At 41.2% G+C, this 14,791-nt stretch overlaps 1 protein-coding gene across 3 annotated transcripts; it reads left to right on the top strand.

Annotated features, from left to right (window-relative positions):
- Positions 1-7,216, top strand: LOC103699260 (pentatricopeptide repeat-containing protein At1g03560, mitochondrial). 3 transcript variants are annotated; one of them, XM_039123707.1, is made up of 3 exons: positions 1-2,664; positions 3,235-3,386; positions 5,751-7,216. In XM_039123707.1, exon 1 carries the CDS (start codon positions 23-25, stop codon positions 2,033-2,035), a length of 2,013 nt encoding a protein of 670 aa, XP_038979635.1. In that variant the 5' UTR covers positions 1-22; the 3' UTR covers positions 2,036-2,664; positions 3,235-3,386; positions 5,751-7,216. The 3 variants fall into 3 exon arrangements, with proteins under 3 accessions (XP_038979635.1, XP_038979634.1, XP_038979633.1); XM_039123706.1 differs by having other exon boundaries at positions 5,671-7,216; XM_039123705.1 differs by having other exon boundaries at positions 5,645-7,216.
- Positions 7,217-14,791: the final 7,575 nt, after the last annotated feature.

Raw genomic sequence — 14,791 nt, 5'->3', positions numbered from 1 at the left:
CGCCTCACCAGTTCCTCTCGCGATGCGAAGGACGCTGAAGCGATCCCCTTCATCCCTTCGACTCGCCCGCTTGTCCTCCTCCCTCCTCCGAATCCAAACAATTTCTACCCACCCGTCCTCCCATGGCGGCGGCGGCGGCGGCGGAACGCCAAGCCCTTCTCCTCTTCCGGCCTCCGTTCGCCGCCTGTCCGCTGCCCCCTCCCCCCTTCCCCCTCCCGAGTGGATCGACCCTTACCTTGACGTATCCGACCTCGCCCGCCGCCGCCCCGACGACACCCCGCTTCCCCCCTCTCCCTGGCTCGCACGCGTCGTCTCCCTTGTCCTCGACCCGCCTCCCCCCTCACTCGAGCCCTCCCTCGACGCCTTCTGCCGCCGCTTCCTCCTCCGCCTCCCTCCCGCCTTCGTCTCTGCCGTCCTCCGCCACCCTGACCTCCGCCGCCACCCCGCCGCGTCCCTCCGCTTCTTCCGCTGGGCCGCCCGTCAGAAGAACTATCCCGGCCACAATCTCGACTCCTACATCTCCCTCATCGACGCCCTCTCCTCCTTGACCCCCGCCGAATCCCACGAAATACGGGAGCTGGTGGCCGAGATCCGGGACCGGGCGGAGCTTCGCTTCACCCCGCCCGCCGCCGCCTCCCTTATCCGCACCCTCGGGTCGCTCGGCATGGTGGAGGAGCTGCTCTGGGTTTGGCGCCGTATGAAGGAGGGCGGTGTCGAGCCATCCCTGGTGAGCTACAACTGTTTGATGGATGGCCTCGTGAACGCCGCCTTCGTGGATTCCGCCGAGAAAGTGTTCGAGGCCATGGAGACCCAAGGAGACGTCCGTCCCGATGCTGTCTCCTATAACACTCTGATCAAAGGGTACGGCAAGGTGGGAAAGACACAAAAGGCGGTCCAGAAGTTCGAAGAAATGCAACAAAGGAAAGATCTTGCGCCGGATAAGATCACGTATCTCACTCTGATCCAGTGCCACTATTCCGAGGGTCGGTTCTATGAATGCTTGGCCCTCTATCACGAGATGGAAGAGAGGGGATTGGAGATCCCTCCTCATGCTTACAGCTTGGTGATCGGTGGACTTTGCAAGGACGGGAAGTCCTTTGAGGGATTGGCCGTATTGGAAAGCATGGTTCGAAGAGGCTGCAGGGGCAATGTGGCTATCTATACTGCACTCATCGATTCATTTGCCAAGAATGGTAATGAGGGCCAGGCAATGGTGATCTTTGATAGGATGAAAAATGATGGATTTACACCAGATGAAGTCACTTATGGAGTGGTTGTCAATTGCCTGTGCAAGGCTGGGAAGCTGGAGAAGGCAATGGAGTGGTTTAACTTTTGTAAAGAGAGTGCTGTGCCAGTGAATGCCATATTCTATTCTAGTCTTATTGATGGGTTTGGGAAAGCTGGGATGGTTGATGAAGCCAAGAAGCTCTTCAGTGAGATGGTGGAGAAGGGGCTTGTTCGTGACTCATACTGCTACAATGCCCTTATAGATGCATTTGGTAAATCAGGGAGGATTGATGAAGCTTGTGCATTATTTAACAAAATGGAGAAAGAGGGCTGTGATCAAACAGTTTACACTTACACCATAGTCATTGATGCATTGTTCAGAAAGCATAAAAATGAGGAGGCGATAAAGCTGTGGAACACAATGATTGATAAGGGTATCACTCCAACTGATGCAGCTTTTAGGGCCTTTTCGACAGGACTTTGTCTCTCAGGGAAGTTTGCATTGGCTTGCAAAGTACTGGATGAATTAGCCCCAGTGGGAGTAATTCCGGAGACGGCACATGAAGATATGATTAATGTGTTGTGTAAGGCTGGCCGGTTCAGGCATGCTTGCAAGCTGGCTGATGGAATTGTGGATAGAGGCCGTGAGATTCCAGGGAGAGTTCGAACAATTATGATCAACGCTCTGAGGAAGGCAGGGAATGCTGATTTGGCTCTCAAGCTGGTGCACAGTAAGATTGGCATAGGCTATGACAGATTTGGTAGCATCAAAAGGCGAGTAAAGTTCCAAACTCTGTTGGATCCATAGGGTTGAGTATTCCTGATAGGCACTAGCTGCTTGCAAGATTGAGTCCGTTAATTAAGTTATTCTGTTGGTTCTCTTTCCAATTTGAAGCACTTGCTTGATGGTATATGTCTGTATGGTTGCAAGTATGCAGTCACTGGTTCTGTGGTTCATTCTCTGCTGCAGATGTTCTTGAACTAATTTACCATGGGCCTCGATGAGATGTTATTGGAGTGTCACATCATCTTTCTGGTCTGGCATTATGACTAGATTAATGATCACTTTCCTTTTTTACTATCTGTACTCAGGAGGCTCTGCCATTCCAAGAAGTGGGAATTGCATGAAAAAAACAAAAGAAAACCCGAAAGCCTGTAAGAGGGAGTCCACAGGACATGAATTAAGTCCTAGCAAGTGCATTGTTTCCACCTCCAAAGCAACCCTGCTCTGTACTTGAAAACTAGCCAGTCCATGGGTAGCCCCAAAAACTGGAAAAACATGAAATAGAAGAAGGTATTGACAGATCAATTCCAGTGCAAGAATGAGAAGCTACAGAAGATCTCAAGGGGATTGAGCCCCAGTGAGCAATGAGGGATCATAAAGTTGATGGAGATGTTAGCAGGCATGTAGCAACATTTTGTTAAGGCAGGATCTTGGTATGTATATCATTCAGGCCTTGATTTCTTTTGCCTAAGTAGGTTATCAAGATTTATATCTTTATGTCCATATGCACACTTTAGCTTGAGCATTAAAGCTTATAATGTCTGACACTTTCTATTATTTTGTGATTAACACCATCAGATGGGTAAAAGCAGGATTGTCTGCAGGAAAACCATGATATCGATTGCTTATTCCTACCAATGACCAAATATGTTCACATGAAAATTTCTAATAATTGATCACAAGCTTGCAGCTGAACAAAGTTACCCTGCAAATGCTTTAATTCTAGATCCTGTTAGAATCTGAGATCTGTCAAGCTGGATACTGTCCTTAGACTCCTTACTATTATAAGAGGTCACTTGTTTCAATGCTTTTTCTTCACTATGACTGTCCTAATCTATACACGCTGGTCCTTGACGTACCTTAGGGATCATGTCAAGCAAATATTTCTCTTCTGTTTCTGTTTGTTCATGTTCAAGCCTTTTCTACTTTAATGTTTTCTACCTCTCTGACTATATAAACAATAATCAGTATCAAGTATCAATTATAGTTTTGTTAAATGACAGAAGGAGAAGTTCTGAACTTGCTGAAGATACTGTTATGGTCTCAAAACCAACATGACAAGTAGGCTGCTGATCCGTGCATCACAACTTATCTATTGCAATGCTTGAATACCTAGCCATTCGAACCTACAGAAGTTTTCTATGTTGGCAAGCAGGTAAGTTTCTCTAGTATTATATGTGTCAGGATAATACATTAGAGGATTGAAGCATCATGTGAATAGCTTTGTATAGGCTATTTTTAGTTGCTTATTTGAATTTAAATTCTAAATAACTTAATGGTGTAGGTTTTTAGTAAATTAGCCTTTTCATGGCACATAGTGATATCAATATGAATCTTGCTTTTCCCTCTTAATTTGTGGAAATCTTGAGTTTAGTTTCTGGATGCTAAGTTTATGGATTGCATCAAGGTCTGTTGAACCGGCTCGTTTCACACCAGTACGGGGTGTTCTTCATGGGAGACAGCGCGTAGCTAAAGTCACACGCTAAGTGCCACGCGCTGTGGCACTTTCAGTACGGTACCGGTTAGGCTTGGTTCGGTACCGGTACCATACCGGTACCGGACTGCACCGGTACGTCGGTACGGCTAACCTTGGATTGCATGGTCTTGTGTATTGTAATATCTATCTGTTACTAATTAATTTGTGTGAAGATGTTTGATCGCTTGTTGATTGTTTTAGTTTTGTGTCAATGTCCTTTGTTCAAACTGAAAGAAGAAAAATCATTTGATTTGGGAAATACCTATTTGATTTTTTTTTTTGAGTCCGGTTGTGAAGTCTGAATAGTAAATAGTAGGTATGATTTAACTAACAGATGCAGGAGTGTAGTTCATTCTATTATCATTATATAGTACAAAAATTTTATTTGCTAGACAATGGGTAATTCATGCTCTAGCAAGTCCTCTACAATCAGCTACATCACTTAAGATTAGAAAATTAGGAAGTGACTGGGGTACTGTTACTGATGCAAAACAATGTGCCTATCACATTTGAATATGTAGAAATCAATGCCAAGAACACATTTTGCTTGATGTAAAGGAAGTAAACAACTCTGTATACAAGTCTAGATGATATGAAGCCAATTAATCTTTCTTTCGTGACTGAGATGCTAGCTTCTATTTGTAGTTTGCCAGAACAAGTTCTTCAGATAGAAGATAAGAAACGAAAACCTTTAATTCTCAAGATGGTAATTCAACTATTGCATAGTTTTGTTTTAATATATGATTCACTAGAATGGAGCAAGCACATGTTTTTCTTTTGGTAACGAGCAAGTACATGTTTTGAACCTAAATATACTAGCTGAAAAAGCATGCATGCATGCATGCATTCATGTATGTATTCGTGTATGTATGTATGCATGCATGCATGCATGTGTTCATATGTGCATGTATGTGTTTATAGATGTGTGTTCATATGCGCATGTATGTGTTTATGGATGTATCCATGTACATACATATTGGGGGGCAGGTGCGCAGGTGGGGGAGGAAGGAAAGAGGAGGAGAAGATGAGGGAAGAGAAGGGAAGTGGCTGCTCTAAGAGAGTGCAAGACGAGAGAGAGGGCAGCATAAGAGAAGAGGAGATGGCAAGAGGCGGGGGGGGGGGGGGGGGGGGGAAGGGAGGGAGGGAGGGAGGGAGAGAGAGAGAGAATGGGTGGGCTAGGCAGATGTGATCTTTTCTTCTTTGTTTTCGCTATTGTTTCCTCAGTTGCTGCAGTTCAAGCTGACGGAAGAGAAACTGCCTTTTGGGCCTTAAAATGCTCTTCAGAAATGTTCCTTTTGAGCCTCTGTCATGGAGCTGATCTGATGGCAAAGACAAGAATCTCTAAATGCTCTACAGAGTGAAAGGAAAAAGTTGTGCATGTTCAGCTAGGCAAAAGATATGCAACTTGCTTAATTATAAGAGAGTAAATACCAGTACAGGGAACAACATTTAGGTTTCCTACAGACTAAAGTGATGAGCATAAGGAAATTATAAGGTGGAAGGTACCAAGTTGACAACCACTTAGATGATGGAAGAACGAAGAATAGGAAGAAAAAAGAGGAAGAGAAAATAGAAGAACTATGTCAAATGCCAATTTTTCCTTGGAACATAATCACATTCTGAATTTCCATGTAATCCATGTTCCTGAGTTTTCTTGCTGAGGACTACATTTGCTACTCTTAAATTAGAGCATCCATCATCAAAGTTGAGGACATTACCCAACGGATCGTACTGAAACTTGACCGCCCTTTGTTTGCTTCCTTTCCTTATGGCTCTCTTAATTTTTTGCTCTAATCCTCCAGAGAAGGCTTCTGTGATGCTTCCTACTGTAGTTATTTACACATACCACCTTCCCTGCCCGTATCATCTCTGCTGCTTTGGTTTTTTTTTATGTATGTTTGCTTAAAAATTGGGCAAAAAATTGGAATATGTGACAGAAAACCTCCCATTACACCTGAGACAGAGGACAAGAGAAGCCCTTCACCATCTTGCAGCCTTTGGATGTCTATGAACCACCATTTCTGAATCTTGATGTTATCCCAGGGTTGTGAAAGGTTACTGCTGACTGGAGTTGCTACTTTCTTCGAGTTGGATGCATTTTTCTGCTTCTCTACTTATCTACCAGTTCAAGAGAGTCCAAAGAAGCTTGCAGGTTTGGAGGCTTGACGGTCGAAAACACTAGCAACATCTCATTTTCTCCGCTAGCTTCCTAGTTAGTTCTTTGACGTGACCATGTTAGTCACAGCCAGAAGATACAACTCTACAGATTATCACCTGCTCCTGCAGTTCACTTGACTTTCAGTTGCCTTAGAAATTGAGTGATGCAGGAGTCAAAAATAAAATAACATCAATCTTTAGCAAGTTCATCATGGTGCTTACCGGAGTGGCTGAGAAACACAGGTTCCATGGTTCAAGTCCATCTTCTAATGGTGGAGGATTCGAGAGACTGGTACATCGCTCTCTCAGATACTTGGGACCTTTGCAACAGCTTTGGGTAGCTCACAGGAATGTAAGTTCGCCCGCAATTCGTGAGCCTTTGAGCAGCTTTAACTAGTCTGAGGTCCAGAGACAATAAACTTGCCATTTTCTGGCATATGTTCTTAGGTTGTGACAACTGAAAATAAAATACTGCATTTCAAGAGGTGTGCATTGTCATTTCACAAGATATTGGGGATCTTTTTCGGTTCTTTCTAGTTTAGTCTTTGTGAAGGCTGCATTTCAATAGTGTTTTTGTGCTTTTAAGAAGCTTTGCTGCTGCCATAGCATACGGGAAAGGAGAAAACCTCTCAGAGAACCATGAACTGGGTGATGATAGTGGGATTCTTTTGTATGATGGATCAAATCATCATGGCTGTCCTGTCCTCCATCCATGGGCCACTTTTCATCAATCAGTAGCTGGAGAAAGAGGAAATTATAGTCTTTGTATACAGATTCTGCATGCCTTCCTCTCCTGTAGTGGGAGAGACTGGGATCACCTGGCCATGCGCTATGCTGTCTCAAACTGCTCCACTTGTTTGAACTTGCTCGGATTATGTGGGCTAGATGCCCTAGGCTCAGCCTTGTTATCTGAGACTGATGGCCTCTGGCTCCTCCACCTGTGTCACATGGTTTTCATAAAAGCCGTTTGCATGATGATCTGATGATTGTACTGATGAGATCATGATGATAATTCAGGTGATCTATCCTGTCAGGTTGTTCGATCGATGATTGTTTGACCTTTCTAGCCCATGAACAGGACAGATGGTGATGGGTCTTTACTCACTTTGACCTGAAGCTTTTGTGCTCAATTACTAGATGGAATGATATCCAAGGTTTCAATATAGATGTACTCCCACATACTGGGCTCTTCCAAAATTATTATTGGCTACTATAACAGTAACGACTGCTGTTATTTATACGGTCAACAATTGACCAACTCGCTTTAGAATATGATTATGGGCCATGTTATTGAACTAAGTAACTATTATAATGAGAAATAAGTTATGGTAATAAAGGCATGATTTGCTGAAGCCGCTATGTGTACAAGCAGGTTTTTTTAACTGTTTACGGAATTTTAAAAAAATAATTTTCTGGTCTTGTATTGATATTTGAGTTTAAAATAGTTGTTTCTTTTTGGCATATTTGAATTTTCTTTTTCCACGTGTCCCATTGGTCATCAGGGGTGGCAATCGGGTCGGGTCGGATCATAAACGGGTCGGGTCACATGCAGGTCGGGTCAGAAAATCATAAATCTGAACCCGATCTGTTTATTAAACAGGTCAGAAATTACAACCTGAACCTGACCTGTTTATTAAATAGGTAACCCGATCCGATCCGTTTAACCTGTTTAATAAACAGGTAACCTGTTTATCCAACTTGACCCGACCTGTTTAACCTGTTTGCCCAACCTGATCCGTTTAACCTGTTTAGACCTGTTTAATCTGCCCAACCCGACCTGTTTAACCTGCCCAACCCGATCTGTTTAGACCTGTTTAGACCCGTTTAACCTGTTTAGACCTGTTTAGATCCGTTTGACCCGTTTAACCTGTTTAGACCTGTTTAACCTGCCAACGGGTTAAATGGGTTAGACATCTAAAATCCGTATTCGACCCAATTAATAAACAGGTTAAACGGGTCGACCTGTTTACGACCCGAACCTGTTTAGGCCAAACCCAAACCTGTTTATGGCGGGTCGAACACGGGTCGGATTGGCGAATCGGGTCATATTTTGCCATCCCTACTCATCTATCATTATAAGCTCATTCCTAGCTGATCCTGGGAGTATGTCAAAAGTGTTTTCAATTTCGCATAAAAGTCTAATCAGCTAATTTACATATCTTCGAGTATCAGAACATGTATTAGAGGCTTCTACCTTGAAACAGAATCCATGTTGATCCTTGCAACGAGCACTCCATGATATTATTTCTTCTAGGTGAGCGAGAATTCGAATCATAAGTAAGACACCTGAAAGCCTTGAAAGCGTGATGGTATCGAAAGCCGTTGGCGTAGGCGTGGCATTTCGATTCCGAAAGCAAGTAGGAATCGAACTGGAAAAGACCGTTAGCGCAGGTGATTTTTTGAAACCAAGCAGGAATCTAACTGAAAAAGACCGTTAGCACAGGCAATTGTCCGAAACCAAGCAGGAATCGAAAAGTTTCCTCTAATTTCTGACCTGATCGGAACAGTCTAAAAAACTATAAATAAAACCCTACTTCATGCTTTCACCCATACGTCTTCAAGCTCTCTTTCGCTATAATCTCTCTCTTTATTTCTCTCTCCGAGCCAACCATGGATCTATGGTTGAACCTTGTCCGCGGCAATGCATCGTTGCAGTTTAGGGCCTTCTTCAAAGCAGGAGGCCACCGCACAGCAGAGCCCATGGTGAAAGTCAAGCTCCAAGTTTCGAGGTCCTGCATCCCCCTGCAGCCGAGCTGCATCGTCTAGGTCTACGTTCTTGGCTTCCTCCTCCCCCTCTCCGACCTCTTGCCCCACCGGTGCCATTAGCTCCAAGTCGAGTGCATGCTCTCGCACGTCGGCCATCCCCATCGCGGCGACATCCACTTCTAGACGGTCCTGACATCCTGCTACGCCTTTTATGTCGCAAATGTCACTCTTCGTCAAGGCTGTAGCGGGTTCTTGATTGTCGTCGACCTTAATATCTCGTTCTCTGAGCCAATGATCCACGAAAGGTTGTGGCGCTCTTTCGAGGAGGCGGCGGGTACCGGAAGGGCATTTGGTGCCGCGCCGATGTCCGAGTCTTTGATCGAGGCTTTGGAGACGTAGAGGTATCAAGGGGACGGAAAGGATGGGTCAGCTTGTGCTGTTTGCTTGGAGGATTTCAAGGCCGGACACAAGCTGACCGTAATGCCGTGTCACCATGAGTTTCACCGGTCTTGCGTGACCAAGTGGCTGGAACGAAGCAACATCTGCCTGCAATGTCGTTATGCGTTGCCGACGGTTTTTGGAGAATGTGTGATAACATAGGTTTTGATGCTCCAATGATGATTTGGTGCATGGATGGTGGTGTGCATTTGGGGTGTATATATATATACATACATATATCTATATACATATATACATACATATATCTATATACATATATACATACATATATATACATACATATATCTATATACATATATACATACATATATCTATATACATATATACATACATATATATACATATATATATATACATATATATATACATATATATATATACATATATATATACATATATACATATATACATATATACATATATACATATATACATATATACATATATATATATACATATATATATATATATATATATATATATATATATACATATATATATATATATATATATACACACATATATATACATATATATACATATACATATATATACATATATATACATATACATATATATACATATAGATATATATACATATATATATATATATATATATATATATATATACATATATATATATATACATATATATATATATATACATATATATCCCCTAATCTTTGACCTCCATGTCTTTCTAAACCCAAATAATTGACCAAACTGGTACCCGCCAACAATAAGATGAGGCTGCTCTCTGTTGTATTGTCCGGATTAAAGGATCTAAGAGCTCCCTCCCCTCAATATAGTAGCATAATACTACCTGCACCATAGAAGTTAGCGTTTGGCCATTCTTTAGCATTCCATAGAAACCGAAATTCCCCCTTGGTTACCCTTCTATCTTTGTCCGGGCAACAGAAAACATCCTGATGCGGATCACTTGCATCCTATCTTGCACCATAATTGGCTTGGGATGATGCAAAAACAAGATAGTTCATCAAAAAAGATGTTGGAAAATCTTAGACTGAATAACAAATTACATAACAAGACAAAAAAAAGGCAATTTCACTAATTATGCAACGACTCAACATTAAGAGAAGCAAACCATCATGCACTTTATCTGGCCTTGCAATTTCTTTTCTTTTCTTTTTTTCTTTTTGAGTTGGAAGCATGGGCATAGCCCCGCAAGTAAATGAAAATGAAAATGCAAGAGGAATTACAAGTAAGAAACAACAAAAAAACGATAGCCAAAGGCATCTACGGTAACGAAATACTGGAGATACCCTCCATGCAACTTTTATCAAAAAATGCAGCGACCTTCACATGATTAATTAGATTATATAGCATTGCACACTGATTCCATGGCTCATTAAAGTTGATAAAATGTGCAGAAATTAGAATGAAAAAAAATGTAGCATATGTGAGAACTGGCTTTGATGGGCCATACTAGGCTAAAGTTGGTAGGCCCAACCGACTTCAGCTCATGGCCAAGAAAGAACCAGAACAGAAGATCGCGATCGTGATATTCTGCTCCTTCTTCGAGAAGATAAGGCCGTAGAGTCGTGGCCGACTTCGCGGGCAAATGAACCCTGACTCAGGGGAAGTTTGAACGGCTGGTGGTCATTCGGTCGAGCCCATCCGCCGCGAGAATCACGACGAAGCAACGACCCCCGACTTTATCCCTTCGAAAGCTCTCCTATAAATGTCCCATCCCTCTACAATTGATCCACCACCGAGCCCTCTCCTCCCTATTTCTTCTCCTTCTCCAATGGTCGGTGTGCCACCCCGGCCGAGCACCATCGCCCGAAGCACTCTTCTCTCCCTCGATTTTCTCCGTATACTTTGTTCCAAGGCTCCTTCTCCCTATTTCGAGGGCCGCCGCCGCTAGCAAGCCGGACCAAACTTCTCAGCTGAGATCTTCCATCTCCGCCACCAGTCGGTAAGCCTCCTTCCCCTGTTCCTCTGGTCGAAGCTAACAGAGATGTTTTCCTTCTCCTATTTTGGGCCAAATTGAGAATGATCTCGGTTTCTCTTTCTCACTAGCCACCGCAGCTGCCGCTGGCCGCCACCTGTTGTCGACGGCTGGCCATCGACCATCCAGGCCCGCCCGCCGCCAGACCTTCTTCCCCGGCCTCTTCTTTCTCCTCTTCCCTCTCTTCCTCCTCTTAGTTCTTCTTCTTCTTATTTCCTCTATTTTTCTTCCCATTTTTTTCTCTATTTGTAATTAATTAAAATAAGGGGAAAACCCTTCTCTCTACTTGACTTGTGGACCAGATATATTGATGATCCTGGATGGCCCGTGCCATCGACAGACCAAACCTAGACCCCTGACTGAACCCGAGCTAAGATTCTCTCTCCTCTCCCTCTTTCTCTCTCTAGACAGGTTTAAGGATCCTAGTGTAATCTTTGCTTTTCTTGTTGCTCGGATCTAAGTTGACCTAGTTTGGAGACTTTGAACCACCCCAGTACATGAGTGGTGGACCGGCCTATTATTATAGTCCCTACGAGATCTTTTAAAATTTGGCTACTTCTGTTCTTCACCTGACCGACCTGATTTGGGGGCATGAGGCCATTCTTCAGTAGTGTTTAATTTTGCTTTGCTTGACTTCTGGAATGATGATGAAATTTATGATGTTTTAATTATATTAAAATAGGTGCTAAAGTCAGATTTTTGAAGCGAGAAGAGTTAAGTAACTAATGCTTTAAAGTATGTTTTCTGGAATCTTGGTAAAATAATAATTAGTTAATTAAATTTAATTATGATATCTATTTTATACTTAGCTAAACGGGTTAAGCATGTTATGTTATGATAGTAGTTATTTTAAAATATGTTATGTGTTATGTTATGAAATCTGAAAAATTTAACTAGGCAAATTATGAAAAAATAGTTTTATATGTATGCGTTCTCAATATGGATATGATCTGATTTGGCCCCACCAATGGAGATTATTTGTTGGCCTTGTTGACTTATAATCTGTGAGAAACTAGTTTCGACACAGCACCACATGTTACTAAAATAGTGGTATTTGGATACTATACTATCGATGGTTAATAATAGTGGTATTTGGCACTTTGAGCATCTAACCCATGCCACTGGGTTATATGGCCATAGCCTGATATCTTGTTTCTGACATTTGTTTATGAAAACAATAGCACACTTCAAAAAGAAATATGCATTATTTGAGAAATAATTTATTTTTCAATCAATATTTTGTGCTTTTGATTAATTATTTGGCATGCTTTGATCCCACTTTAGAGTCTTATGTTGCTTACTGGGCTAGTGTAGCTCATTATTATATTTTTTTAATTTTTTAGATCCGAATGCATAATTGCTCGGGATTTGGGGAGTGCGCTAATTTTTTGAAGATACTTTCAGTTATTGGAGTTTTAGACAGACTAATTAGAATACTTTATTTGATTTATGTTAACAGTTGGCAAATATTGACTTGTGTCACTTTGAAACTATTGTAAGAACAATTTGGATAAGTTCTTGATTAAATAAATTTTTAGAAATTATTATTGGTTTGATATATTTTGTACCCTTGCATTATGGTTTGCCATACAAATATGCGGCATTTGTTATGCTCTAGATTTGAGGCATGAGAGCATATACATTTAAAATAGTGTTTTTTTTTCGCATATAACTTGCATATAAGAACTCTTATTTGCATGATTGTAAAGATGAACCTGACAACATCAAGAAACAAAAGTTAGCTTGCTAGTTAGAAGCTTCAAAGAGCTAAATGAAGTGAGGCTTGAGAATAAGTGAAGGAAGGGCTATGATTGTAGCCGGTGAGACCATCTTTTATAACAGATAAGATGAGGAAAATTGGTCAATAATTTTAAAAGGTTAGCTCAAACGAAAATATTCGATAACATTCCATTATTGGTGTTGAAATGTTGATGGATCTCTAGCGGAAAATTTCTAGAAGAAAGGTATTAATTTGCAAATGTGGGGTTTATCTGCAAATAATCTATAAAAAGAAGATATTTTAGACAAAAAATTTATTTGATGCACAGTGAAAAAATCATATCATGGCCAGTACATATCTAATGGTAAAAGACTCCTTCCCTTTTCCTTGGATATCAGGGAGGTAAAAGCCATCCCTGACCTCTTACTTGAAGGCCAGAGGTTGTATCACTGAGTTAATTTTCTGGTGTATGGGTAAAATCATCCTTACCATAAGGATCTAAAAAGTGAACCAACGTCCCTTCTTAATTAGAATAATGTTGGGTCACCATTAATCATTTCTTAAAAAATGATTTGAGAATTACCTAGGTCAAATAATCAGATAAACTCCTGCTTGAAAACAGAATCTCATCTTTCCAATGGATGAGCTATAGCCCACTTCGCCAAATAGCAGCTGCTATAAGCTTGTTGCTGCTGTTATTTTGAACCCTGGTGATCATCTTAATTGCAGTTTCCAGACTTGATAACCTTGCTGTTTGCCCTATTTTGATGGGGCTGTTCCACTTAACATATCCTTGTATGACATCCCAGATGGCACTGGATGCATGCTGCAGGAAATCCTCGGAGATATTACGTTGAAATAGTGCTGTCTATTTGCAGAAGGGCGAAGCTTTAGACAGGCTGAGTGAAACAATTAGCAGTGCAAGTTGATGCTGTACGTGTTAGCAGATTGTGGCTTGAGAGAGCATGAACTCGAACCATCCATAATCTAATCCTCCACCTTTCCTCTCAAAAACGGATTCTCGATCTCTATTTTATAGTGGAACTGACAAGAAATATATCTTACAAGTGATTACATTAGTTGATACAAATTGTGGAAGGAGCCCAAGATTGAGGTGTCTTAAAATATGTCTAAGAGTTTCACTTGGGAACCAACTTAATTACGTGCCTTAAGGTGTTGTAAGACGATAGGTTGTGAACTAGCTGTTGAGAAGAATATTTTTAAAGATATTTACTGGGAAGAAGACTAGATTAATGGCACGATAAAAATAATTGCAAGAGTAGCACAGCTGTGAAGGAGAAGAGTGATTACACTACCTGTAGTTCTGCCGAACTGTTGAAAGATCAACCACTACTAATTAAACTAGTAGAATTGCCTTCCATTGTCAAGTCATTCCATTGGAAGACTTGATCCAGAAGTTAATAACATCCATATGAGGCTTGTGATCGTGATCGAGAAAAAAAAAATATTGTAGAAATTCTAAAGTTTGCGGACCCTGACAAGGATAGGACTTGTACAAAAAACATTAGTGTGGCGTTGTACTGCTCATTGACAGATATGCAATGAGTTTCATGGCATTAAGAACTCCCTTAACGAGATTAAGGGTAAATTCAATTTATTTTTAGTGGGCAGTCATAGGGGGCTCCCTTCAAGATATTCCTTTGATATTGAAAGCTTGGCCATGAAAACCAACATTTACCAATTAGAAATAACTGAGAGGATAGAGATATACACATGTTCAATGGATTTTGAAATACTGGAATCTTTTCAAGATATTTAGAGAAAGGAAGTCAACCTAATGGAACATAATTACTAGATGCGAAAAAGAATATAGAGAGACTTTTTTTTTTTACCCGGTGAATCAGAAAATTAAACCATTAAACATTCGAGAATAAATATATATATGGGAATCAGAAAATAATATATTCAAAAATTGAGCACGAAAATCTGAAGTAGGATTTTACAGTATAGTTTTAGTATGGTTGGCTACACAAGCCACCATCCAATGAGCTGTATTATTTGTTTTTAATAAAAGAAATATATAGTGATTGATATAAAAGGGCTTAAGAA

Source organism: Phoenix dactylifera, chromosome 2 (assembly GCF_009389715.1).
Source record: "Phoenix dactylifera cultivar Barhee BC4 chromosome 2, palm_55x_up_171113_PBpolish2nd_filt_p, whole genome shotgun sequence".
Classification (NCBI taxonomy): Eukaryota; Viridiplantae; Streptophyta; class Magnoliopsida; order Arecales; family Arecaceae; genus Phoenix; species Phoenix dactylifera.
The sequence above is the reverse complement of the archived record's forward strand: the minus strand, read 5'-3'. Positions and strand labels throughout refer to the sequence as shown.